The sequence below is a fragment of the Nycticebus coucang genome, chromosome 11 (genome assembly GCF_027406575.1).
Source record: "Nycticebus coucang isolate mNycCou1 chromosome 11, mNycCou1.pri, whole genome shotgun sequence".
In the NCBI taxonomy this organism is placed as follows: domain Eukaryota; kingdom Metazoa; phylum Chordata; class Mammalia; order Primates; family Lorisidae; genus Nycticebus; species Nycticebus coucang.
In genome coordinates, this window is record NC_069790.1 from 110138002 (window position 1) to 110163874 (window position 25873).

At 40.2% G+C, this 25873-nt stretch overlaps 1 protein-coding gene across 6 annotated transcripts in view; it reads left to right on the plus strand.

Annotated features, from left to right (window-relative positions):
• The first annotated feature begins 10250 nt into the window (after nt 1-10250).
• Nucleotides 10251-25873, plus strand: part of UBN2 (ubinuclein 2) — a 79619-nt gene continuing 63996 nt past the window's right edge. For 3 of the 6 annotated variants that reach the window (XM_053554000.1, XM_053554002.1, XM_053554003.1), the window contains exons 1-2: nt 10251-11036; nt 17712-17804. In XM_053554000.1, coding sequence (XP_053409975.1) covers nt 10563-11036; nt 17712-17804 — 567 coding nt within the window. In that variant the 5' untranslated portion in view covers nt 10251-10562. Of the gene's footprint in view, nt 11037-11473; nt 11545-17711; nt 17805-25873 lie in introns of those variants that run through there. The other 3 variants (XM_053554001.1, XM_053554004.1, XM_053554005.1) reach the window with 2 other exon arrangements.

A 25873-nucleotide genomic window follows, 5' to 3' on the forward strand; every position in this document is an offset into this window, starting at 1 on the left:
ACTGGTGTATATGAAAGCTGTAAGCAAATATTTTACTCTGCCAGAAAGGCAGAAAGTAGTGTTAGTACATTGGTATCTTTAAGATATCATTTAAGGGTGATAAATCAAGTAATGTGTGAGTGTATTTTCCAATACCAAGACAAACACAAAGTATACAAAAGGAGAAAATACATGAATTTCATCATCGGAATTATGAAATTATAGGTGATGTCCAAAGAAATTGAGAATTTAAGGGCATGAAAGTTATCCCCTTAAAACAAATACATAAACCTTTCAAATTAGCAGAAGTAACACGCACAAAACAAAGCAACTAGGTAACCTCATGGAGAATATTTTTAAGGTTTAAAGGAGAAAGAATGACATAAAATAATGTGCCAGATCTATGTTCAAACATGCCTCTGATGTCAAATATGTAAATGGACTTCGCCCACCTATTAAAAGAAAAAGACTGACAGATTGAATCACAAAACAAAATCTAACTCTGTGCTGTTACTCCTATTCAGAACAAAGTAATGCATAAATGTTGATAATAAAAAGATGGGCAATTGTACAATTAGGCAAATGAAAATAAAAAGAGAGCAGGTGTCACAATCAAACAAGGTTGAATCTGGGTCAAAATCATTAAGCCAGTCAAAGAAACACACTTTGAATGATAAAGGGTCCATTTCCCAGTGAAGATATTAACCGTTATGAATATGCAACAAATATCATCAATATTCAGAAAACAAAAAGGGTAAGAGTCCCAAGGATAACAGTAGCGAAAGATTACAGCTCATGACAGTTGAAAAATGTAAGTAAAGCTTGTAGGCAATCTAAATATCACGAACAATAAGGAATAGAGGGTTAATGTGTCTATTAACCTGGAAAATAAAGATTAGGCTTCCCTTTCAAGGATCCACAGAACTGGCTATACAACACTAGGCCACAAAGAAAATAACATCAAATACATACACACTTACTATGCACCAGCCACCCTTCTAAGTACTTATGTATATTAATTCACTTCATTCCAACAACAAGCATTAAAAAGTATATGTTATTATTCCCACTTCGTAGATGGGAAGACTGAGGCACAGCATGCTTGTCACAGAGCTCGTGCTAGTGAGCAGTGCTCAAGCACAGAGCTATTCAGCAGCAGAGCTGAAGTTTAACCCCAGCAGCCTGCCTCCCCATCCATACTCTTGATCATGACACCACGGACTTTCTTCAATAAAGTCTCTAAAGTAGAAAAAAAATGCAGATTTTTTTATTCTAAATTAATATGAGAGTACAATGCAGGTATTTTCTAATGACAATACCATAAAAGCACAAGTTAATAGCAAAAATGAAAAAAAACCTAAGAACTCTGCCAGCCAAAACAATAATTTTAGAAAAGGAAAAAAAAAAAAACCCTATTAATGAATCAATCAACCAAAGAAACAAAAACCTAGACAAAAACTCTCAACTTTTGGGTGAAAGAGCAAATCCAGACTAGATTCGAGTTAAAGCTCAGAGGACAAGTTAAAGTCTTGAATCCTGGCTCAGCACCTGTGGCTTAGCGGATAGAGCACCAGCCTCATACACCAGAGCTGGTGGGTTTGAATCCAGACTGGGCCTGCCAAACATCAATGACAACTACAACCAAAACATCGCTGGGTATTGTGGAGGCCGAGGCAAGAGAATCGCTTAAGCTCAAGAGTTTGAGGTTGCTGTGAGCTGTGATGCCATGGTACTCTACCCAGGGTGACACAGTGCCACTCTGTCTCAAATAAATAAATAAATAAATAAATAAATAAAATAAAGTCTTAATCCTTCTATTAATAAACAAGAAAAAATAAAAATGAGTGACTGGAGGATCTTATCAAGAAGATATAAAAAGAAAATTGAAATAGGCTGGGTGCAGTGGCTAATGCCTGTAATCCTAGCACTCTGGGAGGCCGAGGTGGGTGGAGAGCTTGAACTCACGAGTTCGAGACCAGCCTGAGCAAAATGGAGACCCTCTTCTCTACTAAAAATAGAAAAACCGAGATAAGAGGATTCTTGAGCTGGAGAGTTGGAGATTGCTGTGAGCTATTTATTATGCCACCGCAGTCTACCCAGGGCAGCAGCTTAAGACTCTCAAAAAAAAAAAAGGAAATAAACATAAGGACTCCACAAAGAAAAACCAATAAACTGGCCAGGCATGGTGGCTCACGCCTGTAATCCCAGCACTCTCAGAGGCCCAGGCGGGTGGATTGCCTGAGCTCACAAGTTCAAGACAGGCCTGAGCTAAAGTGAGACCCCAGTTTCTAAAAATAGCCTGGCATTGTGGTAGGTGCCCATCCTCCCAGCTGCATGGGAGGAGAATCACTTGAGTCCGGGGGTCTGAGGCTACTGTGACACCATGGAACTCCTTAATAAAAATTCCAGCCAGGGGAGCTGCGGCAGACCAGAGTCCAAAACGGCCACTCTCCCCAACTGGCTCAGTCTTCATTTTATCCCCAGTCAAAAAGTTCTAGCCCACACGTACCTTTCTCATTGGTCAGTTTGAATCAAGCTGGAGAAGTGGGCTTGGCTTTTGCAGAACCGAAAGCAGGTGCTAGTTGTGAGGTCCCAGTTGTGAAGCTAAGTTTCTACACATTCCTAAGAACTCAATCACCATGAGGAGGACCTTGGGCCCTCCTTGAGAAGACCTCTGTTCTCTTAGATCTTACTTTTTCTGGGTATCCTCTCTCATTCCCCCCTTTGAGAATCCACATATATTTTAATTTGGTGGTCTCACTATCAGCTTGCTCCTGTAGTGTTTCATATAGAACAAGTGTGATGCAGCTTTTTTCTTTTCTTTTTTTTTTTTGGATTGACATCTGTCCCAATTATCTAGGGATAGCCTTGACTACTAGTGGGAGGAGAAAGGGAATAATTAAGCAAACTCTGGTTATGGCTAGTACTCCTCCCAGTAAGGTTTTAAATTCTCTAAGGCTTGAAAACTAGTCTCTTTACAGGTTTTGAGGGCTTTACCGGTTCCAAGTCTGTACCGGGACATGGGTCAATGTCTGGGTTTTTCTTTACTATGTCTCATATGACTTTTACTTGGTTATTAATTTGCAAGACTAATGTCTATATCTTTTGCTCTGTTTTGTGGGTATAGTCTTTCCTAGAATTGGAATCAGTGTTTTTCTTGAGTCTTGAAAAGACGTTAGAAGTTTTTCTCCTATTATACATATGCTGTACCACTTTAAATAATATTAAACTTATTCTATGAATCATCTATGAATGATTGGTTGAATTTCCTTGTGAAACTGTCTGGTCCTAGTCTTTTCTTTCCCTTTGGAGTGGGGGCGCAGTTAACTTTTTGGCAACATTCTTGATTTCTTCTATAGTAATTGGTCTGGATTTTGTCTTTTCTGGAATCACTTTCCTTATACATAATTGTTATATATTTTTTCTTTGGTAAGCTATCACTGGGATTTATGTTTTTACCACAAAGCATCATCTGTAGTTTTGTTCTGTTATCTCATATTTTGACATCAGGCAAACCGCCTGGTAGGCCCCTTACCCTTTCTTGGAACAGTGTCCTCGCCCCAGCATCACTGCCCCTCTGCAGAAGCTCCTGGCTGCCATGCTTTTCCCCATTGTCATTTGATCTGGGGCTGAGCACTTGACTCAAACTTGGTCAATTACAGGTCCTTCCCCAGGATTTTGGAATTGGTGTAAAGATTTTCTGTTTTAGGGTGGCGCCTGTGGCTCAGCGGGTAGGGCGCCGGTCCCATATGCCGGAGGTGGTGGGTTCAAACCCAGCCCCGGCCAAATTAAAAAAAAAAAAAAAAAAAAAAAAAAAAAGATTTTCTGTTTTAATCTGGGCTGGTATCTAAAACAGAGAACATGTAAAAAATTGGGGGGAATTATAACAAAGCCCTATTTTTAACCATGTAACATCAGGAGCAAAGAAAGCTAATCCACAGAGAGAGGGAAGCAGAATGAATAGATCTCAGAGAAAAGCAGAATGAGACAAAGAGAAAATTGTCTGGAGTCCATGTGGCTTTTTTTAGCTCCTAATTTTGGTTCTGTCTTCATGGGGCTTGACTGCATTCTTTCCCTTGGGTTCTGGGAGATACCCCTATATCTGCTGTACAAGCAAATCAGCTGAAATTTCTTTTACTAATATTTTTTATTTATTTTTTTGAGACAGAGTCTCAAGCTGTCGCCCTGGGTAGAGTGTCATGGCGTCATAGCTCACGGCAACCTCAAACTCTTGGGCTTAAGCAATTCTCTTGCCTTGGCCTCCCAAGTAGCTGGGACTACCGGTGCCTGCCACAGCACCTGGCCATTTTTTGGTTGCAGTTGTCATTGTTTTAACTGGCTGGGGCTGGGTTCAAACCCGTGAGCCTCAGTGTATGTGGCCGGTGCCCTACCCACTGAGCTACGGGCACTGCCCCTGAAGTGATTTCTTTTATGATGTTTGTGATCAGAACAGTTGACGTTTTTTTTTTGGTTCTAATTCCCACCACCCTTCCTTCCAACTCTGTTTTGACAGGGCAACTCATACCACCCTGCAGGCTGTCAGAGTCCTTCTCTGACTATGACCAGGCCTGACTTAGTCTATTCATCCATAACCTCATCAAGTTGCTATTTCCTTCATAAAATTTTCTCTATCTCAGACCTTTTTGATTTTTCCCTCCTCTGAATTTCCAAATTCCAAACGTTTTTCTATCTCAAGCATCTGAGCGTCTTTCACACACAATCTTTTTTTTTTTGTAGAGACAGAGTCTCACTTTATAGCCCTCGGTAGAGTGCCGTGGCCTCACACAGTTCACAGCAACCTCCAACTCCTGGGCTTCAGCGATTCTCTTGCCTCAGCCTTCCGAGTAGCTGGGACTATAGGCGCCCAACACAACGCCCGGCTATTTTTTTTTTTTTTTTGGTTGCAGTTTAGCCTGGGCCGGGTTTGAACCCGCCACCCTTGGTATATGGGGCCAGCGCCTTACAGACTGAGCCACAGGCGCCGCCCCACACACAATCTTTTAGTCCTCCTGATTCTGCAGTGAAATTCTCATAGCTTTGCCCCATGGTTACACCTGTTCAGTCTCAATCTGCAAAGCTGGATTCCTATTTCAAATTGATGGTTAAAACCAATTAGAGAATTGTGTGATCAGTTTTGAGTCTCACTCAACTGCCAGGGAAAAGCAGGGTCCCAGGTGGAAGAGAGGGGTGGCGACACGCGCTGAGGTCTTACTGCAACTCCTGCATTCGTTTGTTGGATAACATTGAGCAGCATGACTTCATGTTATCATAACCACCTATGACTTATGACATGAAGTGCAGAAGAACTTTATTTATTGATAGAAAACGCACAATTTTCAACTGGATTCTAGGGAAGAAGTTTAAATGCATTTTGGGGAAAGGATGTCGTCAGTATGAGGTGTATGTGTCAAGTGTAATGGGTTAATTTAACAAGTATGAATTGTTCTCAAGTAGGCTGTTTAATTAGTACAAGAAAAAGGAACCAGAAAGGCAAAAATACAGAAATGTTCAAATATAGCCGTTGAATCTGGAATCGTACATAATGAAAATACTGAGAAAATGTCCCCTCTAATCAACAAACATTGGCTGTACATCTCACTCTAAAAGGAAGAAGATAAGGCCAGCAAAGTGGCTCATGCGTGTAATCCTAGCACTTTGGGAGGCCAAGGCTGTTGGATTGATTCAGCTCCGGAGTTCTAGACCAGCCTGAGCAGGAGCAAGACCCTGTCTCTGGTAAAAATAGAAATACTATATACTATATACGTGTAGTCCCAGCTACTCGAGGGGGTGAGGGAAGAGGATTGCTTGAGGCCAGGAGTTTGAGGTTGCTTGACCTGTAACACCTTGGCTGCACTCTAGCCTGGGGCAACAGAGTAAGACTCTGTCTCCAAAAAAGAAAAAAAGAGAGAGAGAGAAGAAAAGGAAAGATAAGTGCATTTCCTGCAAACAGAAGCATAATACCTTCAAAATTAAAAGGACATCTGAAAAGACAGCATGATGGACTTGTCAATAAGCCCCACAAATACGTGCTAAAGAAAATACAAGTCTTGAGAAAGACAATCTTTGCATTTAGTTGCTTTTTGATGTAGCAAAGAAAAATGGAGCATCCTAAGTGCTGAGAAACTGTTTCGTCTGGTATTTATGGTATGGTGCTTCTGGTGACAGATCAGCAGATCAATGAAAACCTTGGTGATAACACATCAAGACTATCACTACAGAACATTTAGAAGAAGCAATGTTGCAGTATGATGTAGTCACAGTCCAACTTGATGAGGGCACCTATAGTGCAAATTGTATAACACTTTAATGCCAGATATGTGTAACAAGATAATTTCATAGAGGCGTTACTGTCTGTATAGAGAAAAGTATACGTAGAATTAGAAAATAGCTCCCTTGGCCTCTGTGATTGCAAGTAGTAGTGTGGCAACGAATCTCATGGCATGAAGGCAATCACTGGACCATGTGCTTGAGAGTCCAAGAATTCTGAATACTGGCTTAGGTATGGAAACTCTATTTGTATATAGCTCTGTGAAGGAGAAATTAACCCAGGGGCATCATCATTGGTTATTAAGGAGCTTTATAAGGCTACTGAAGCACTAAAGGCTGATGAAAATATAAGGAGCTGACTTTCTGGAGAAATCCTGATACTTTAAGCTCTGCATGAAGATCTGAAGATTGCATTACAGCCAAGAATGTACAAAGAAATGACCACATCCAGCACTGAAATTTTTTTTTTTAATTCTAAAACCACAGCTTTTATAAATCAGTGAAAAGTAGCTTCCAGAGAGAACCATCAGATGTGTTTACATAGCATCTTATTCACTTTTTAAAACTGGCTCGAATGCGTTCATGTTGCTATGTTCATATTTATGTATTCCTCATTTATAGCTCTGATAGCTTTAATTTTCTAAGCAGTCTATCAGATGTGCACATCTGCTGTGCCTGGTTCAAGTATAGTGGAACCCATCAGTAGTGACATGTAGTAGTTATGATTTGACATTTCCATTATAAACGTTAATCTTGAATTGTTTACACACAACTGAGGATTTCTGTTGTATTGAGATGAAATTTGACAGGATTTCAGCCACCATTTGTGAATTGTGATTTAGATTTGTTATGCATATCATAATCTTGTTTTTTAATAGAAGAGCATGGATAATATTTCTTGTAATCTGCTCTTTAACAAAGAAGATACTGGATTTTGTTTTATTTTATTTGGACACACAGTCTCACTCTGTTGCCTGGTAGAGGGCAGTGGCATCATCATAGCTCACTGAAACCTCAAACTCCTAAGCTGAAGCGACCCTCAGGCCTTTACCTTGCCACTAACTGGAATTTCAGGCCTGGGCCACCAAGCTCTGCTAATTTTTCTATTTTTTATAGAGAGGGGATCTTGCTTTGCTCAGGCTGGTCTCAAACTTCTGACCTCAAGCCATCCTATTGCCTTGGCCTCTCAGAGTGTTAGGGTTACAGGTGTGACCCAAACTTCACCTGGCCTGTAGTGAGTAAGACTGAGTAATACCCTGTATTTAAATAGCAACCTTTTCTTTGTCTTTTTTTTAAATCTAGGCTTTTGACCATTTTGACTTTTTAAATGCATGATATCTTTACCAAGTGCACTGAAATATCTCTTATTGGCAGAACACATTGGAGACAATAAAAACTTGTGATAAATCATTTGATAATAAACACTGCAAATACATGTTGTCATTTATAACATCATGAGAACGTGTTTGTGAAACTATAAAATTTGTATATGCTTCTACACCATGAGAGTTGACGGTTTTGACTTTGTAGATTAAATTACTTATGTATGAAACAAAATATATTGGGAATGAATTATGTTCATACAGGACTTCTCTGATGTGTCACATTTCTTAAATGTAAATATATATATATATTTTAATGCATACTTAATATTTAAGAAACCAAACACTACAAGTACACAATTGCACTGCTGTGCAAAGACAAAAATAAAACCACTTCCATGGTTTAAAAAAATTACAAAAGAACGTTTAGGTAATAAAAATTAAATTACACAAATTGTAACAGATTTCAAATGATTGAACAGCAACTATGATCAGGAAACAGTAGAGACACAGAAAAATTGTAAGAAACTATTAAAACCAGAAGAAAACTTGAGACACTAAAAAAATGTATTAAGATTCTTTGGTTTCTAAAATTTTAAATAATTGAATTAAACTTGATATCTATGAAGAAAATAAATTATTGCAGCTTAGTACTTCATTTATATAGAAAAAAATGTTTGCCACAAATGACATTTATCAAAATGTTGGATTAAGATTAAAGAAGAGTTTATTGCTAAGAAGAACCTGTACATACATTATTACTATTCAACAACTACATATGTGAACTAGGACTTTTAATTTTGGCTTGTTATAGAACAAAGAAAAATATCAGGCTCAACAGAATACCACATTTTCCTGGTACCATTGTCTTCATAAATTCTGGAACGGAATAAAATCTGTGAAAAGGCAAGGACTTCCATGGCAGTAAATAAAACTCTTTTCTAATTTGCTTCTGTCTTATATTAAGATGTTTCTACAATGTATCATAGAATATTATTATATTAACTTTATCCTATGCAGGAAGGTAACATTGTGAACATATTTCAGACTTGGATGTAATGTGTATTACATTGGGTTACAATGTAAAATCTATTTGTTCTGTGGCTCGTGGATCAGAAAGTTGGAGCAACATTCAACTTTAGCAGAAGTTAACAGAAGATGATGTTGGATGAGTAACACAACTGCAGGACCATCTGGCCCACAGACCACCAGCTTGAGCCAGGTGTCCTGGCTCATCCCTGTAATCTTAGCACTCTGGAAGGTCCAGGCCAGAGGATCCCTTGAACTTAGAGGCTCCCCTGAGCAAGACCCTATCTCCACTAAAAACAGAAAAACTTACTGGGGTATGGAGGTGGACTCCTGTGTCAGCTACTGGGGAGGCTGAGGCAGGAGGATCACTTGAACCGAAGAGTTTGACGTTGCTGTGAGCTAGGCTGATACCATGGCTCTCTAGCATGGGCAACAGAGTGAGACTGTCTCAACAACAACAACAAAAAAGATAATTTGTAGGTAAGTTGCAGCTAGGGCAGAGAATAATGTAATCAAAAGCAGTGTTTTAGAAGCACTAAAATGGCCCCATTGCAAGAGTGGCAGGAATAGAAACAAAGATCACTTAAGGTCTACCAAGACAATCAAAAGATGAGAACTTAATTTGGAATCAGAATTGAAGAGAAAGGAGGTAATAGAGGCAAAACATGATGCCAAGGAGAAATGACAACATTTTAGAACTGGAAGGGACATTTGGAATCATTGATTCCGTAACAGTCTTCGTACAAGCACAGAAAATAACGGAAGAGCAAAAAATCGAACCTACTCAGAATTTGTTTATGACGTCATGCTGACTCAATCAAAATCCTTTTATAGCTAATCCAGTTAATGTGGAGGGCGAGCCCTCAAATATACTTTCTACTCAATGGATTAAAACAGCCAGTAATTCTCGTCCTTTTAAGCCTGAATTCCAATTAGTTTATCACAGGCGCGCCAACAAGACGTGCCCAATGGATGCTCCTCCCTCACCCTCATTTAGCATTCTTTGAGTGCGTCCCGAGATACTCCCGAATCCTCAATAAATTTTCCACTGATGTCAATAGTTTAGGTCTTACAAATGAGCCCAGGAGTGTTCATTTGTTTGTTAATTTTCCAACTGCACACTGAGCATTTTGCCCCGTGCCCCACGTACCGCCCACTGCGGCCGGGAGAGGAAAACAAGAGCCTGTCTAGGAACCACCGGAGACCAGTGAGACTCAGCTAGCGCTTCTGGCAGAAAGCAAGTCCGCTTGGAGCTGGGCATTTCCTGTCTTCCCTGGGTACCTCGGGCTGCGGGGGCACTGGGCAGGCAAGCCCGGCGGGTAGTCCATGTGTCCCTCTACCCTTGCCGAGTGTCCACCTTGAACAATCGGCTGACACCGCTAACTCTCTAGAATGGAGAGCGCAGGCAGTGTCTGGCGGGACCCGGCGCCATGGCTGGATCTGTCCTGGGCACATCCCAATGTTCGCCCTTCGAAGCTCCAAACGCGCCTCGGGTTTCCGGGTGCGAATAGGAAGCTACTTGTTAAACGCCAGAACCCTCCCTTAGAGAAAGGGTGCAGACGGCGTCTCTGTTTCCAAGGAAACATGCCACTTCGTGACGTCACTTCCGTCGACCTGTCTGGACTCCAGACTGTTGGGAGGAAAAGAGGAAAACTGAGCAACAGCCACGACGGTGGACGCGAGCGTCTTCTGTCTGCGCATGCGCCCGTTCAGCGGCCTGCTTCTATTTATGTGGGGGATCCAACATGGCGGCTGCGGCGACCCTGGCGATGGCGGTGGAGCCCATCAGAACATAGTAGCGGGGAAGGGGGCCCGGTCCGCACTCACCGTGGCGCCGGCGGAGACGGCTGAGGGTGGTGGAGGGAAGAAAAGCGACGGAAAGGAAAAGGAAGGGCGGGCAGGCACGCAACGCGGCGTAGAAGCGAGCGCCGGCTTGAGCGAAAGCAGAGGGCCAGAACAGTGGGGATGGCGGAGCCGCGCAGAGTAGCGTTCATTAGCTTGTCACCGGTGAGGCGACGCGACGCCGAGTACCCGGGGACCGAGCGCGAGCCTGAGTACCCCCGCGAGTCCCCCCGGTTGGAGCCACAGCCGTACCGCGAGCCGGCTCGGGCGGAGCCGCCGGCCCCGCGGGAGCCTGCCCCCCGCTCGGACGCGCAGCCCCCGCCGCGGGAGAAGCCGCTCCCCCAGCGCGAGGTCAGCCGTGCCGAGCCGCCCATGTCGCTGCAGCGCGAGCCCCCGCGGCCCGAGCCGCCGCCGCCGCCGCCGCTCCCGCCGCTGCCCTTGCAGCCACCCCCGCCGCGGGAGCCGGCTTCCCGGGCCAAGCAGCCGCCGCGGCCGCCGAGGGAGACTGTTCGGCTGGAGCTGGTGCTGAAGGACCCCACGGACGAAAGCTGCGTGGAGTTCAGTTACCCGGAGCTGCTGCTGTGCGGAGAACAACGGGTACAGAAGATTCCTCCCTCCTGCCCCAGACCCCGGGAGCCTCAGGACCCGCCGCCTTCCCCAGCTGGTTTGCACCTTCGGGCGCCCACGGAGCACGCCCCGGTCGCCCCGAGGGTGGGGTGGAAGGGGCAGGGGCCGAGCGGGTGGACAGGGCAGTGAGCACCGCTTTGCTCCGCTCCCGGGGTTGCCGAGGCTCTCACCCCGCCGCGCCGACACCCCCACCCCCGCCCGCGTTCGCTCCCAGCACCGCGCCGAGCCTGTTTTCCTCTGCACCTTTCGAAACCTCAGATTTTCCTCCTTTCCTTTCTGCTCCCCACACTAAATCTTGGGGCCCTGCAAGCCGTGCGGCTGGGGTTCTTGTGGCGTTCCAGCTGTCGTTCCAGTAGAAAGAAAGCGAAAACCTTGGGGGACACGCCTCCCACTCTGAAGCAGAGAGATTGTGTAACCCCTCTCGTATCATCCTCATCCTCATCACTGTTTGTTATTGCGGGGCGCCGTGGCTGCTGAGGTGTGCTTGCGTGTGTGTGGTATTTATTTTTCATTGAAGGGGCTTTAAGAGCAAGGAAAGATTTTCTGAGACTGATTCCACTAGGAATGGAGAAGTGGGTTGGTTATCTGGTTACTTTTCTCTTTTGTGTTGGTATTGGTAAACCTTTTTAGCTTTGCTTTTGGTTCAGTTTGTTTATATTGTAATTGAATGGGAGGTGTCTCCTGTTTTATTTGGCACCTACCCATTTTATTATTATTTAAGTGCATATCATTCGTTTATAGGAGGATATTGTACTTGGCCATTGTAATTTTCAGAAATTGAAAATATATAGGTATGCTTTTGATGTAATTGTTGAATAATGGAGATAGGACAAAAGTTTGTTGGTAATTTCAGTTTTTATTGTTGCGAGTTGGGAGATCTTTAGACGTAAGAAATCATAGAGTAATAAGAAAGAGAACAATTTTCTCTGTTGTTGAGCAGTTGCGCCCTTTATTAGATTATGCACCGCCCTAGATTATGCTTTGTAATGGACTCTCGAAGTCACTTGTTTTCTTCCTGAACTATCCTTACAGTTAAAATGAATGACTCTTTAGTCAAAAAGTATAATGTTTTGAACATTGTCGCTAGATTTTATGTCCAGCTAATATTTCAATCATTATTTACAGTTGTTGTCTGTCATGTAGTCAAATCTTTACTAAATTGTTTCCCACCAAAATGAATTGTTAAGGAATCATTTTGATCACTTCTACATAACATTTTGCCTTTTAGACTAATTTTATTGCCCCTTTTGTTTGTAAATATGATGTCATTTTTCCCCCAAAGAATATTGAAATTATTGGATTGGAGCATTTTTCAAATGAGTTGTATTTGACCTGATAATCTAAGTAGGTTTGCAGTTTCTGTGATTTTCATAAAGTACAGATGAAAAGCACTATCTAATACATAATAATATTATATAGTATGTAATAATAGCTAACATTTACTGAGTTCTTACTGTGTGCTAAACAGCTTTAAGCAAGCACTGTACATGGTTTACCAAGTTTAGCAGAACTCCATGAGGTAAGAACCATTATCCCCATTTTACAAATGTGTTTTGTTAGTACTTCTTTCCATAGTAGTACCAATCCTTTACAATTAAGTTACATAGTTTAAATTTAGAGGATCCTGCCAAAATGAAGTAAAGTTAGAGTCATTGTAGAAATAGAGTCCTCTATTCCAACTATCTTTATGCTGTAATAGTTGTGCCATTGTAAATTAGTAATAAATATGTATCTTTTAATTATAAAAGAGAAAGTTTAGGGAAAAAGTTTATTTTACACTGTAGCTTTGTTAACTTGAGAATACCAGCACTATTATTTTTGAGCAATAGGAGAAAGATGAATAATTCCATTTAATTTTTGTATTTATACTATTAATTTAGGAGTTTATTGGTCTAATTTTCTCATTGTATATTCAGCCATACACTTTTTGTCTTGTTCCACTGAACAACAACAAAGCCATTGTTTATACAGTGCAAAGATTTGCCCATTTTCCTGCAGTTGCTCCCAGTGAATATATTTATTGCATAAGAAAGTGTAGAAAACTTTCTAAGTTTTAAGTAAAACTGTTGTGGATCCACGAATGGAAATCCCAAAGAGAAACCATCAGAAAGCAAAATGTGAGCATTAGAATTGGTCTGGAAAGTAGTGGTTCCCAAATCTGGTTTTTTTTTCCCTTTGAAGAAGAGTCCATTTATTTTTAGGGATGTTGTAATATTTTCAAAATAGTTTTGAGTTATTGTAATTGAACAATGTGCCTTGTAGCAGCCTGAAAGCAAAAAGGGAAGGAAAAGAGATTATAAAATTAGAAATGGGGTTCAAAATTTTTGAAATAGCCATCTATTACTGAATGAGATTTTAGTTCGAGATCCCGAAGTTCATGGACGAAGGACTGTTAAAAAAAGGGGGGGAGGGGAAATGTGTTACCTGTGGATGGCATCCATATTAGGGTGCGTTTAAATCAGCCCTTTATAAATACAAAATCAGCAGTTAAGCCTTGACTAATCAGAACACAGTCAGACTGCTATTTTTGTTAATTAGGAAAAGTACAAGTAAATAAGCTTATGCTGGATAAATATGATAAACAAAACCCCAGGTTAGCTACATCCTTAATCTTGTCATCTCTATACCATCCTGTGCTGTGATAGAGGTGGTTTAGAATGATGACAGGGATTGAATCATCCTAAATCTGAAGTATTGGTTTGTTCACCATTTCTGTCTAAAGGGTAATATTATATTTTAGAAATAAGTTTTAGCAGCGATTGATACACAAGAAACTTTTTTTAACTCTTAGTAAACCAGAAATCAGCTAAACAGAATACCCTTTTTGCAGATGATTAATTGATCATTGACTGTAAAAAGAAAAATAAGTTATTATGGTGTTAATATAACTATACTGCTTGAGAATTCTGTGGTATTTCATTGTTTGCCATATTGTATATTTAGGATAGGTCTATGACAGATCTCCTGTAAATGGTGTTGAAAGGTTAATATCAAAGGACAGAATTACTGCATCAGTTTTGATTATGGGCAGTTGGTAGTTTTCAGATTTTTTTTTTTCACTCAAAAGAAAAAAAGTAGCTAGCTTAGTGTAAATTAGGAAGGGGCAGTTAGTAACTGTAAAGAAAAGTGTGTTCACTTTAAAAAAATTTTTGATTGTCAAGAGTAATTAAAAGATGTACTTTTGATGCTTAAAGTACACAAAATATTTTTGAATGCCATGTAAGATGATTCTTCTAAAAATATAGATCCATGTGTTTATGTTTACATATAAAATGGATCAGACCAGTAAAAAGACCTAGTACTTGGACTTCCCTAGTGCATGGAAGGGCAGTTTATATAATAAGGCATGGTGGTTGCTTAGACCTTAACTTCAGCCCCAAGTTAAGGCTAGCTATACCCTGAATGCCCCTAGTATTTCTTATTTCCTTTTGAGTCATGTTTACATTTTTCTTTTTTTTTTTTTTGTAGAGACAGAGTCTCACTTTATGGCCCTCAGTAGAGGGCCGTGGCCTCACACAGCTCACAGCAACCTCCAACTCCTGGGCTCAAGCGATTCTCCTGCCTCAGCCTCCCGAGCAGCTGGGACTACAGGCGCCCGCCACAATGCCTGGCTATTTTTTTTTGGTTGCAGTTTGGCTGAGGCCGGGTTTGAACCCACCACCCTCGGTATATGGGGCCAGAGCCTTACCGACTGAGCCACAGGCGCCGCCCGAGTCATGTTTACATTTTTCATTGGTAACTCCTACTGGGATAAAGAATTTAATAAATTGTTTATTATGATAATTTAAAAATTAATTCTAAAATTAACCCCTTTAAGCTATAAAGGGTAACCTTTTATTCTAATGTCCCAGGTATGATGAATTTTGTGTTCTTTCTATCCATGTTTTTCTGTCATGGTTTTTCAGCCGATCCTGTCTCAGCCTTTATATCCAGAATGAAGTATATCAATTCCAATGTGGGCAAATCTTCATTCCCTCTGCATTTTTTCTTGCCCCTCAGGGTCAGATGAATCTGTATCTAGTATTTTAGCTGTAACATATTTTCATTTTTAATCCTGAGGATGCTACTTCAGTAAAAACATTTAACCTTTTTTTTTTTTTTTTTAAGTTTCTAGTCAATCATCTGAACCTGGATAAAAATAATATTTTTATTTATAGGTTGGTCCTTGGGTTGGCATTTTTGATTTTTGGAAAATCATATGTATAAAAATGTGTCTACTAAGATAGCAAACTTGAGGATATGATTTATCTTTTTGTTTTGGTAAATAGATGGATCCTACTTTGTATGTGCATCTTTTTAAACCATGTATTATAATAAACTGTTACTCTTCCTCTGCTAGAAAGAAGTCATGGTAATATAATCTTTTTGCAACTCTTTCACTTTTCTAGCTTTGTTTAAAAATAGCATGTATTCCTTGAACGGATTTCCATTGATCGGGGATATTGGTGACAGAGAGATTGTTGATACTGAGTCTTAGCAGAAATCCATAGCAGCTACTGGCACTCAACTGATGACTCCCAGGCAGATTATTAAACATTGATCTCAATTAATAATCTAGAGATTCTAGTCCGGGCATGGTGGCTCATGCCTGTAATCCTAACACTCTGGGAGGCCGAGGCAGATGGATTGCCCGAACTTACAAGTTCGAGACCAGCCTGAACCAGAGTGAGACCTTGTCTCTAAAAATAGCTGGGCCAGGCGGCACCTGTGGCTCAGTCTGTAAGGCGCCGGCCCCATATACCGAGGGTGGTGGGTTCAAACCCGGCCCTGGCTGAACTGCAACCAAAAAATAGCCAGGCGTTGTGGTGGGCGCCTGTAGTCCCAGCTACTTGGGAGGCTGAGGCAAGAGAATCGCTTAAGCCCAGGAGTTGGAGGTTGCTGTGAGCTGTGTGATGCTATGGTACTCTACCGAGGGCCATAAAGTGAGACTCTGTCTCTACAAGAAATAATAATAATAATAAATAAATAAAAATAGCTGGGCCTTGTGGCGGGTGCCTATAGTCCCAGCTACTTGGGAGGCTGAGGCAAGAGAATCCCTTGAGTCCAAGAGTTGAGGTTGCTGTGAGCTAAGATGCCACAGCACTCTACCAAGGGTGACAAAGTAAGACTGTCGCAAAAAAACAAACAAACAAAAAAAAAACCCTAGAGATTCTTTTAGAAGCATTTACTGACCAAAGCCGTTAATCTCTGTTAGGGAAGATGACAAACTCTAGTTCTAAGTGGGACTTTAATTTTTTTACCTAATATTTGTGGGGTTTTTTTCCCCTGTTACTTGATTGAGGATGACCATATGATCATTTTTTTTTTTTTTTTTTTTTTTTTTTGTAGAGACAGAGTCTCACTTTATGGCCCTTGGTAGAGTGCCGTGGCCTCACACAGCTCACAGCAACCTCCAACTCCTGGGCTTAAGTGATTCTCTTGCCTCAGCCTCCCGAGTAGCTGGGACTACAGGCGCCCGCCACAACGCCCGGCTATTTTTTTTTTTTTTGGTTGCAGTTCAGCCGGGGCTGGGTTTGAACCCACCACCCTCGGTATATGGGGCTGGCGCCTTACCGACTGAGCCACAGGCGCCGCCCCATATGATCATTTTGTAGGTGAAGACAAGTAAGGGTTGTTGATTTCTTAACCCACTAACAAACTATTAGAATGTAAATGTGAGTCTATTAAAAGTGCAAATACATTTTGCTATGAACCATTATTTCTTTTTTTTTTTTTTTTTTGTAGAGACAGAGTCTCACTGTACCGCTCTCGGGTAGAGTGCCGTGGCATCACACAGTTCACAGCAACCTCTAACTCTTGGGCTTACGTGATTCTCTTGCCTCAGCCTCCCGAGTAGCTGGGACTACAGGCGCCCGCCACAATGCCTGGCTATTTTTTTGTTGCAGTTTGGCCGGGGCTGGGTTTGAACCCGCCACCCTCCACATATGGGGCCGGCGCCCTACTCACTGAGGCACAGGTGCCGCCCCCATTATTTCTTTTACTTGCTTGTTTTGCTTTCTTTGAGACAGTCTCACTCCATTGTCCATACTGGTTGAAGTGCAGTGGTGTGGTCATAGCTCACCTCAAACTCCTGGGCTCATGCAGTCCTCTTCCCTCAGCCTCCTGAGTACCTAGGACAACTAGCTCATGCCACTGTGCTCGGTTAATTTTTCTATTTTTAGTAGAGTCAGGGTCTCACTCTTGGTCAGGTTGGGCTTGAACTCCTTACCTCAAGCAATCCTCCTGCCTCAACCTCCCAGAGTGCTAGGATTATAGGCCTGAGCTGCAAGCCTGGCCTCTTTTTACTACCTTTTAGTGCTTCTGACTTATTTGTTAGTATTAGGAAAGACTGTCTCTCAATATTTTTTTTTTTTTTGGTTTTTGTCCGGGGCTGGGTTTGAACCTGCCACCTCTGGCATATGGGACCGGCGCCCTACTCCTTGAGCCACAGGTGCCGCCCTGTCTCTCAATATTGATTAAATTTAAGGATATATTCAACTCTGATAATTATGCAGCATAGTAATATTTTTGAATATAATTATACGTTCAATTATATTAAAATATAATTGAAATAGTTGATATGTAACAATAACAAATAGATAACAATAATAGTAGTTACAGTGATACTAATACTGCTGTTTTTTTTCCCATTTCACCTTGAATCAGAAGAAGCTCATTCATACAGAAGACCCATTTAACGATGAGCATCAGGAAAGGCAAGAAGTGGAAATGTTGGCTAAGAAGTTTGAAATGAAATATGTGAGTATAATAAACTGTTCACTTAGGTAATTTTATCCTGTTGACCATTTCCATGACTAGTTGACAGGGCTTATAAATATCCACTGCCTGCCTGCCTTGTTTTCAAATTGAAACCAAATGAATGGTTGGTTAGACAACACATAAAGATCCCAATAGGTTTGTGATGGCTATAATAGTAGCTATTGTTTGTTATAATCCTTCTGGAGTCTAGGCAGTTTAATATATATAGAATGTACCCCCCAAAATGTATACACATTTTAAGAAAGGAAAAACCTTTATAGAAATTATAATACTCAATATATACCAGTAACAAAAAACAAATACAAGACATATTGAGTACCTCTTGTAATAGCAGAAGTCAAATATAACTTAGTATTAATGAATTTCATAGCTTTTTCCTTTCTTAAAATGTGTATACATTTTTTTGGCACCCTCTGTATATTATCTCCAATCCTTGTAACCAAACTTCAAGCTAAGTAATATTGACCACACTTTGCAGACAAAGAAACAGGCTTTGACCTTAAGGTTTAAGTAGGTGATCTAAGATTACACAGTGGCAAGAATAGGCTGTCTAGCTCTGACCCTATTCTGCCACCATTGAGAACATTATTTTAATGTCCTTGATGTAGTAGTTATCAAACCTTTCTGCTTCTTAAGAATTTGAGAGTGAATGTGTGTACTTCTAGGCCTCTTGGATCAGAATCAACTTTTTTTTTGAGACAGATTCACTCTGTTGCTTTGGGTAGAGTGCTGTAGCATCATCATAGCTCATAGCAGCCTCATACTCTTGGGCTCAGGTGATCCTTTTGCCTTAGCCTACCAAGCAGCTGGGGCTACAGGCGCACACCACCATGTCCAGCTAGTTTTTCTATTTTTAAAGACATGGTCTAACTCTTGCTCAGACTAAGAGCAAACTTTGAGCTCAAGCTATCCATCCTCCTTGGCCTCCCAACAGTACTAGAATTACAGGCGTTGGCCACCTCGCCAGCCTTTGGAGATTTTTTACTTCTTTTTTATTTTTATTTATTTTTTATTTTTTTTTGTAGAGACAGAGTCTCACTTTATGGCCCTCGGTAGAGTGCCGTGGCCTCACACAGCTCACAGCAACCTCCAACTCCTGGGCTTAAGCGATTCTCTTGCCTCAGCCTCCCGAGTCGCTGGGACTACAGGCGCCCACCACAACGCCCGGCTATTTTTTGGTTGCAGTTTGGCCGGGGCCGGGTTTGAACCCGCCACCCTCGGTATATGGGGCCGGCGCCTTACCAACTGAGCCACAGGCGCCACCCACCTTTGGAGATGTTTTTTTGTATCAGAGCTTTCTCTTTCTTTTTCTAAGGCTGAATGGTATTTCATTATGTGGAAATACCACAATTCATTTAACGAGTTCTCAAATAATTTAGGTTGTTATCAGAAATTTGCTTTTATAAATAGTGCTACTATAGGAAATGGCATTTTAAGTTTTTCTGTAGGACAAATTCCTAGAAGTGGAAGAATTAGGTCAGAGGATTTATACATTTATAATTTTGGTATAACTATTACCAGTTTCTACTCCCTCCACCACTATATTAGAGTGGCTATTTTGCTTTGGATTACAAGACCAAGGATTAGAATTGGCCCTTTGCAAAAGGAAAGGTTGCTAGCATATTACATATAAGTAATGTGACTTAGTGTATGATATACTGTGTCAAAGTTAGCATTAAATCTTACTGGTTAATCCTGGGTTAGTACTTGGTATAGAAGAACCAATGTTCTGAAGAAGTTGTTTGATGTGTAAGATTGGGTTTTAAGTAACTTGGATATATCCAAGCATTGTCGTTGTCCAGGGATAAAATATTACTTATTATAATCCAAATTAATGGGCTATATTTGTTCTCTAGATTTTTATTTTGTTGATTTTGTTATTTCCATTCTAATTAGAGATATAAAATGTCCTACTTGGTGCAGATTTTATGTGCATTAATCATGCAGCAAGTATTATATCTATGAGTATTAAATGTAAATATCATTTGGAACATTTTAAAAAAATCCTCAGGTCAAAAGTGACCTAAGAGAAGGTACTTTGTCCAGCTCTAAGCTTTAGACCTAGAGCTCTAGGCTATCACAAAAGATCTTTCTTAAACAACCAAAGGTGTTTTTTCTCTTTTTCTTTTTTTTTGGAGACAGAATCTCCCTCAGTCTTGCTGGAGTTGAGTGCTGTGCCATCATAGCTCATAGCAACCTCAAACTCTTGAGTTTAAGCAACCCTCTTGTCTCAGCCTCCTGAGTTGCTGGGATTACCAGCCCACCACAGTGCCCAGCTAGTATTTCTATTTTTAGTAGAGACATCTTGCTCTTGCTCAGGCTGTTGTTAACCTCCCGAGCTTAAGTGATCCACCCACTGCTTCAGCCTACTAGAGTGCTAGGATTACAGGTGAGAGCCACCATAACTGGCTGGGTTTTTGTTGTTGTTGTTTTGAGGCCTAGTTTCACTGTTTCCTGGGCTAGAATGCAGTCATCATAGCTCACTGCGGTCTTAAACTCCTGGGCTCAAGTGATCCTTCTGGCTTAGACTACCTTGTAGCTCAGACTACAGGTGTGTGCCACCATGCCCAGCTAATTTTTCTATTTTTTGTAGTGATGGGGTCTTGAACTCTTGGCCTCAAGTGATCCTTCTGCTTTGGCCTCCCAAAGTACTAGGGTTATAGGCATAGCCACAGCAGTTTGCCTAACGAAGATTTTTATAGGTACGTAGGGATAACAAATTCATATGTTCTAGTAGTTGAAATCAGCAATATCAGAAATTATAGAATATAAAATTACAAAAGGAGCACCTTTTTTGGAGTTTTCCCCTTCCATTTGCTTTTATTATTATACATTCTATTTCCTGTTCTGTTGCCCTTATGCTCAAGTAATGTGACAGTTTATATTCAACATGAATTGCTAAATAGTTTTTTGGGGGAAAGGTCAATATGACTATTAAGTACTTATTTTTACCTGAAATATGTTAAACTGGTAGTTGTATATAAATCTTATTAAATAGTTAAGCCAAAGGGTTTTTTTGTTTGTTTTTTTGGAGACAAAGTCTCACTTTGTTGCCCTCGGAGAGTGCCGTAGTGTCACAGCTCACAGCAACCTCCAGCTCTTGGGCTTAGGTGATTCTTTTGCCTCAGCCTCCCAAGTAGCTGGGACTACAGGCGCCCAGCACAACACCTGGCTATTTTTTGCAGTTTGGCCGGGGCCAGGTTCCAACCCGCCACTCTTGGTATATGGGGCTGGTGCCCTACTCGCTGAGCCACAGGCGCCGCCTGCTAAGCCCAAGATTCAACATTTCTACTCCTCTATACGTTCCAAATTAGTCTTGTTGGTTGCTGTGGAAGGAAGCAGGATACTGTTTAAGGGGCTTCTATGTCATTCCCAGTTAAGGCTTCAAATGTTTAAGCTAAATTTTCTAGTTTCCAACTCAGTTTTTAGATGACTTCTAAGTAGAATATGCCTTATCTATGTTCTGGAGTAGAGAGTGAGTTTCAGTTTGATGGAAATAGACCTGTTCTTTTAGCCTTATAGGACATAGGATAATCTGTAGTAGTTTGAAGATTACTTTTAGTGACTTTTCTCACTCAGTTACCTTAGTCATCTTGAAAGATCATGCTATCCTAGAATTGGATATAAATTCAGTAATCTAAATGAAAGTACGTAGCGCATTACCTGGTGCCTCTATCAGGAGCTCATTTAAGACTGTTTGAATCTGAATGACTCTCTGGGTAGGAAGATGCGTATTCTGCCATGAGTTGATTAACATTCGTGAAATTACATTATAACTTTAAAATCTGGTTACAGTGCCATGTAGACTTCAAATACCACCTTTCATGCTCAGTTCTATGTGAGTTTGGACTCTCAGAGTCCTACTAGCTTCATATTTATTTTAAAAGGAAGAATGGGGATACATTTGATGCTGTAATAGTAATTCTTAGCAGTCTTATAAATAAAGTCAAACAGTTGATCAAATGGAATAATGCAATTTTTTAGTCAAAGACAAATTTCATTTCTATAAAATCCTGATTTCTTTTGGTATGACTTATGAAACTGATTTTGTCCAGGTACATTTTACAGAATGGCAATATCTTGGGATAACGGTATAATTGATTAATGACTTCTTGCCAGTAAATATTATTAAATTGAGTGGAAAGAAATATAATTTTGTCTTAAAATAATTATGGATTTTTAAAAATGTCCTCAAGTATGAGATTGATATTAATTGTATGATTTGAAACCACTTATGTATTCTTTTTTGAGTCAAGAATTTTGTCAATTACTTGCATTATTGTCCATACCTGTAAGTGGTTAGGGCTTCCTTGGGAACTTCCTAGGCTGATTTTACTATTTCTTTTGGCCTTATGTTAACAGGGGCTGGTCCTAAGGAGCAACTTGGTAGAGCTTTGGGTAAAGGCTCTACTAAAAAATAAATTCTGGGTTCGGCACCTGTAGCTCAGTGAGTAGAGCATAACATAAACCGAGGCTGGTGGGTTCGAGCCCAGCCTGGCCCTGCTAAAACAACAATGACAACTGCAACGAAAAAATAGCCAGGCATTGTGGTGGTCCCTGTAGTCCCAGCTACTTGGTAGGCTGAGGCAGGAGAACCACTTAAGCTCAAGAGTTGGAGATTGCTGGGTGGTGCCTGTGGCTCAAGGAGTAGGGCGCCGGTCCCATATGCCGGAGGTGGCAGGTTCAAACCTAGCCCCGGCCAAAAAAAAAAAAAAAAAAAAGAGTTGGAGATTGCTGTGAGCTGTGACGCCATGCACTCTATCGAGCGTAACATAATGAGACTCTGCCTCAAAAAAAAAAAAGAAAATAAATAAAATAAAAAATAAATTCTGCAAAACAAATACCTGTGTATTTAGGGTTCTGTAGACCAACAATAGCATATTACATATACAGTAAAAACAAAATAACTTTATAAATAACAAAACAAACTGAAGGAGGCAAGGAGGTCTTAGATAAAGGGCAAGGAAGAATTTCTAGCTCAGATAATAGCTTCTTTATTGTGGTTACCAATTCTAATTGCTTGTCATGACATGCTCTTTTGAGTCTTTGGCCTCCGTGAGCTAAGTAAATTCTCTTCACCCTCTTTAATCCTTTAGGAATGATCGAGAATCAGCAGTTTTAAGGTACTTGAGAGGAAGGTCCTATATCTGAAAGTGATTATGGAAATCTGTGGTTATAGATTATAGAAATCTACTATTTCTGTGCTGTGTAGTCAGCTCTGGGCCGTCTTCCACTGACTTGAAATTGTACCCTTTTCTATTGGTAGATGGAGAAACAGGCGTAGATGTAAAGAGATAAGGTTGTGGCAGGGCTGGGACAAATAGGGTGGCTTGTAATTAGAGGATGTTTTCTTCTCACTTATGAAATGAAAGTCTTTTTAGCAATGAGTGTCATGCTTGCTCTGTTAATGAATGTTGATTTGAGGTGATCAATGAATGTTGGTTATTGATTTGGTTTACTATTAGCTAGAGGCAGGGGGATTGTCCAGTACTAAGACCATCTTGTTTGTTTTCTATTTTAGTATTACAGTGTAATCAGACTGCATTGGCTTGAAACACTGATTTATCAGGTTAAGCAAGTACTAATGACTCAGTCAGTAATGGTCTTCTGAGTCACAGTGAACTAGTACCTGGAGGAATAGATATAAAGAGGTTTCTTCATTTTAGAAGCACCAAAATTTCAGAGTTTTTTTGTTTGGAAAAAATTTTTGTTTTTTATAAGATCTATTTAATGGGTAAATTGTGTAATATCAGCATCTGTAAAAATCCAGAGAATTTATTAAGTAAGACTTTGATTCTACTATAGGGATTATTTTTGCTAAGGATGCAGAAAAAGAGAGCAATTGAAAATAAGTCTGTTTAGTAGGGAAGATATTGTAATATAATCCTTTGCCCATCTAGCTTATGTTCCTTTAGGGTAAATGTGTGTGTGTGTGTGTGTGTGTATTTTTTTTTTTTTAAGACAGATTCTCACTCTGTCACCCTGGATAGTAGATGTTGTGGCTTCATCATAGCTCACAGCAACCTCAAACTCTTTGGCTCAACTTATCTTCCTGCCTCAGCCTTCTTAGTAGCTGGGATTACAGGAACCCACCAGAACGCCTGGCTAGTTTTTCTACTTTTAGTTGAGACAGGGGTCTCATTTTTGCTCAGGCTGGTCTTGAACCCCTGAGCTCAGGTGATCTACCCACCTGGGCCTCCTAGAAGTGCTAGGATTATGAGCCCCTCCGCCCAACCTAATTTTAATATTTGTGAAGTAACTTTTATGTTCGTTTTTGGCAACCGTCAAAAGTTTGTTTCCAGTTTTTACAATTTGCATATGATTGACTTTCAGCACAGTGAAGAAACTGGAAGGTAGAGACTAGAAAGGGAATAAGGCAGGAGGCAGGTTAGGGGTAGAAGTTTTCCAGGAAAGCCAGAAGGTGATGAAAAGTAAACTATTGCCAGAAAACTGTACTTTATAGCCTCTGCGATGAAGGTGGGAAGAAAGCTGATGGAACCCTGGCTTTGGGAGAGTGATTTAAGAAAGAGCTACTAGGCGTTTATATGTATGTGTGAAATACAGGTTTTTCCAAGCTCTTGTCTCCATTGGGACTGGGAAACTTCAGAACCATATGAAGAGGAATCCAGAACTTTGGTATTGAACAGAGAATATTTCTTGATGGGGCACTACGTGTACTTAATGAAAATCCAAAAGATGCAGAAGGTAACATGATGACCAGTGAATGTCCCTCCACCCTTGGTTTCCAGCTAACCAGTTCTTTGAGACACTGTGCGCGTTTCTTGTCCCAGAAAACTATGTTGTAAGCATTTAGATATTTCAGAGTTTTTTTGGTCATGGTAAAAGAAAGTATAAATACAGATAAACAAAGAAGAAGAAAGTAAAAATCAGCTAAGCATCTGTAGGCTTACTGCCAGGCAGAACCCCTGCGCAGTTTGTGGTGTGATGTGTATCCTTTCAGGACTTTAAAAAATAGATGTACAATTACATATGTCCTTTCTTTTTAAAAAATGTTTTTAAATTGCCTGAGCAATACATGAATATGTTCTTATTAAAAACAAATTCAAATAACTGTTAAGCCAGCCTTCCTTCATTAATGCTTCCAGTTATATCCCTTCCTCATGATAATAGCCATGATTTATCTGCTTGTTATTTATTTGAGTATCTTATACATATCTATAAATACACACATTTATTATTGTGTTACGTTTTTCCTAAATGAGATCATCTTGTTTGTATGATAGTGGAAAAAAAATACCTTGTTATTTAGGAGTTGTCTCCATGATTGCCACTTAGAGTTGAGCACCTTTTCAACTGCTTAGTGAACATTGATACTGTCTTTTCTGCCAAAACTATACATGACATTTGATAAATTGCTTTTATTACCTTATATATCTACACTAATACTATGATGTCACATTGTTTTTAAATGGCTGTTAATATGAATGGATATGTCGTGGTTTGTATATTGTTGTTATGATACTGTAATCAATTTGATGCTTGGTAAAAATCTTACCTTTGCAATATAATTTTTTGGAGGCAATTTGATCATAATATTAAGATCAAGGAAAGCTTTAACTATTTTGTTTACTCTGTTAAGATTCACACTTGTATAACAGCATTAACCATCTTATTGCATATAATAGGTTATTAAGTATGAAATGTCCTTTTTTTTTGCAGTTTTTGGCCGGGGCTGGGTTTGAACCCACCACCTCTGGCAAAATGTCCAATTTTTTAAAGTATTGAGTTTGACAGTTGATATTTTTGACATTTATTTATTTCACTTTGACACTTCTTGTTTTATTTTTATTGTGAAGGTACATCTTTAGTCTTTCAAATGCATGTTTTGGCTTGTAGTTATTTTTCTAAAAAGTTTTAGAACAATTTTTTGAAACCATGCATAAGTCAAAAATCTGTGTTCTTTTCTTTTCTTTCTTTATTCATTTTCTTTTCTTTTTTGAGACAGAGTCTCAATTTGTCACCCTCAGTAGAGGGCTGTGGTGTCACAACTCAAACTCTTGGGCTTAAGCAGTTCTTTTGCCTCGGCC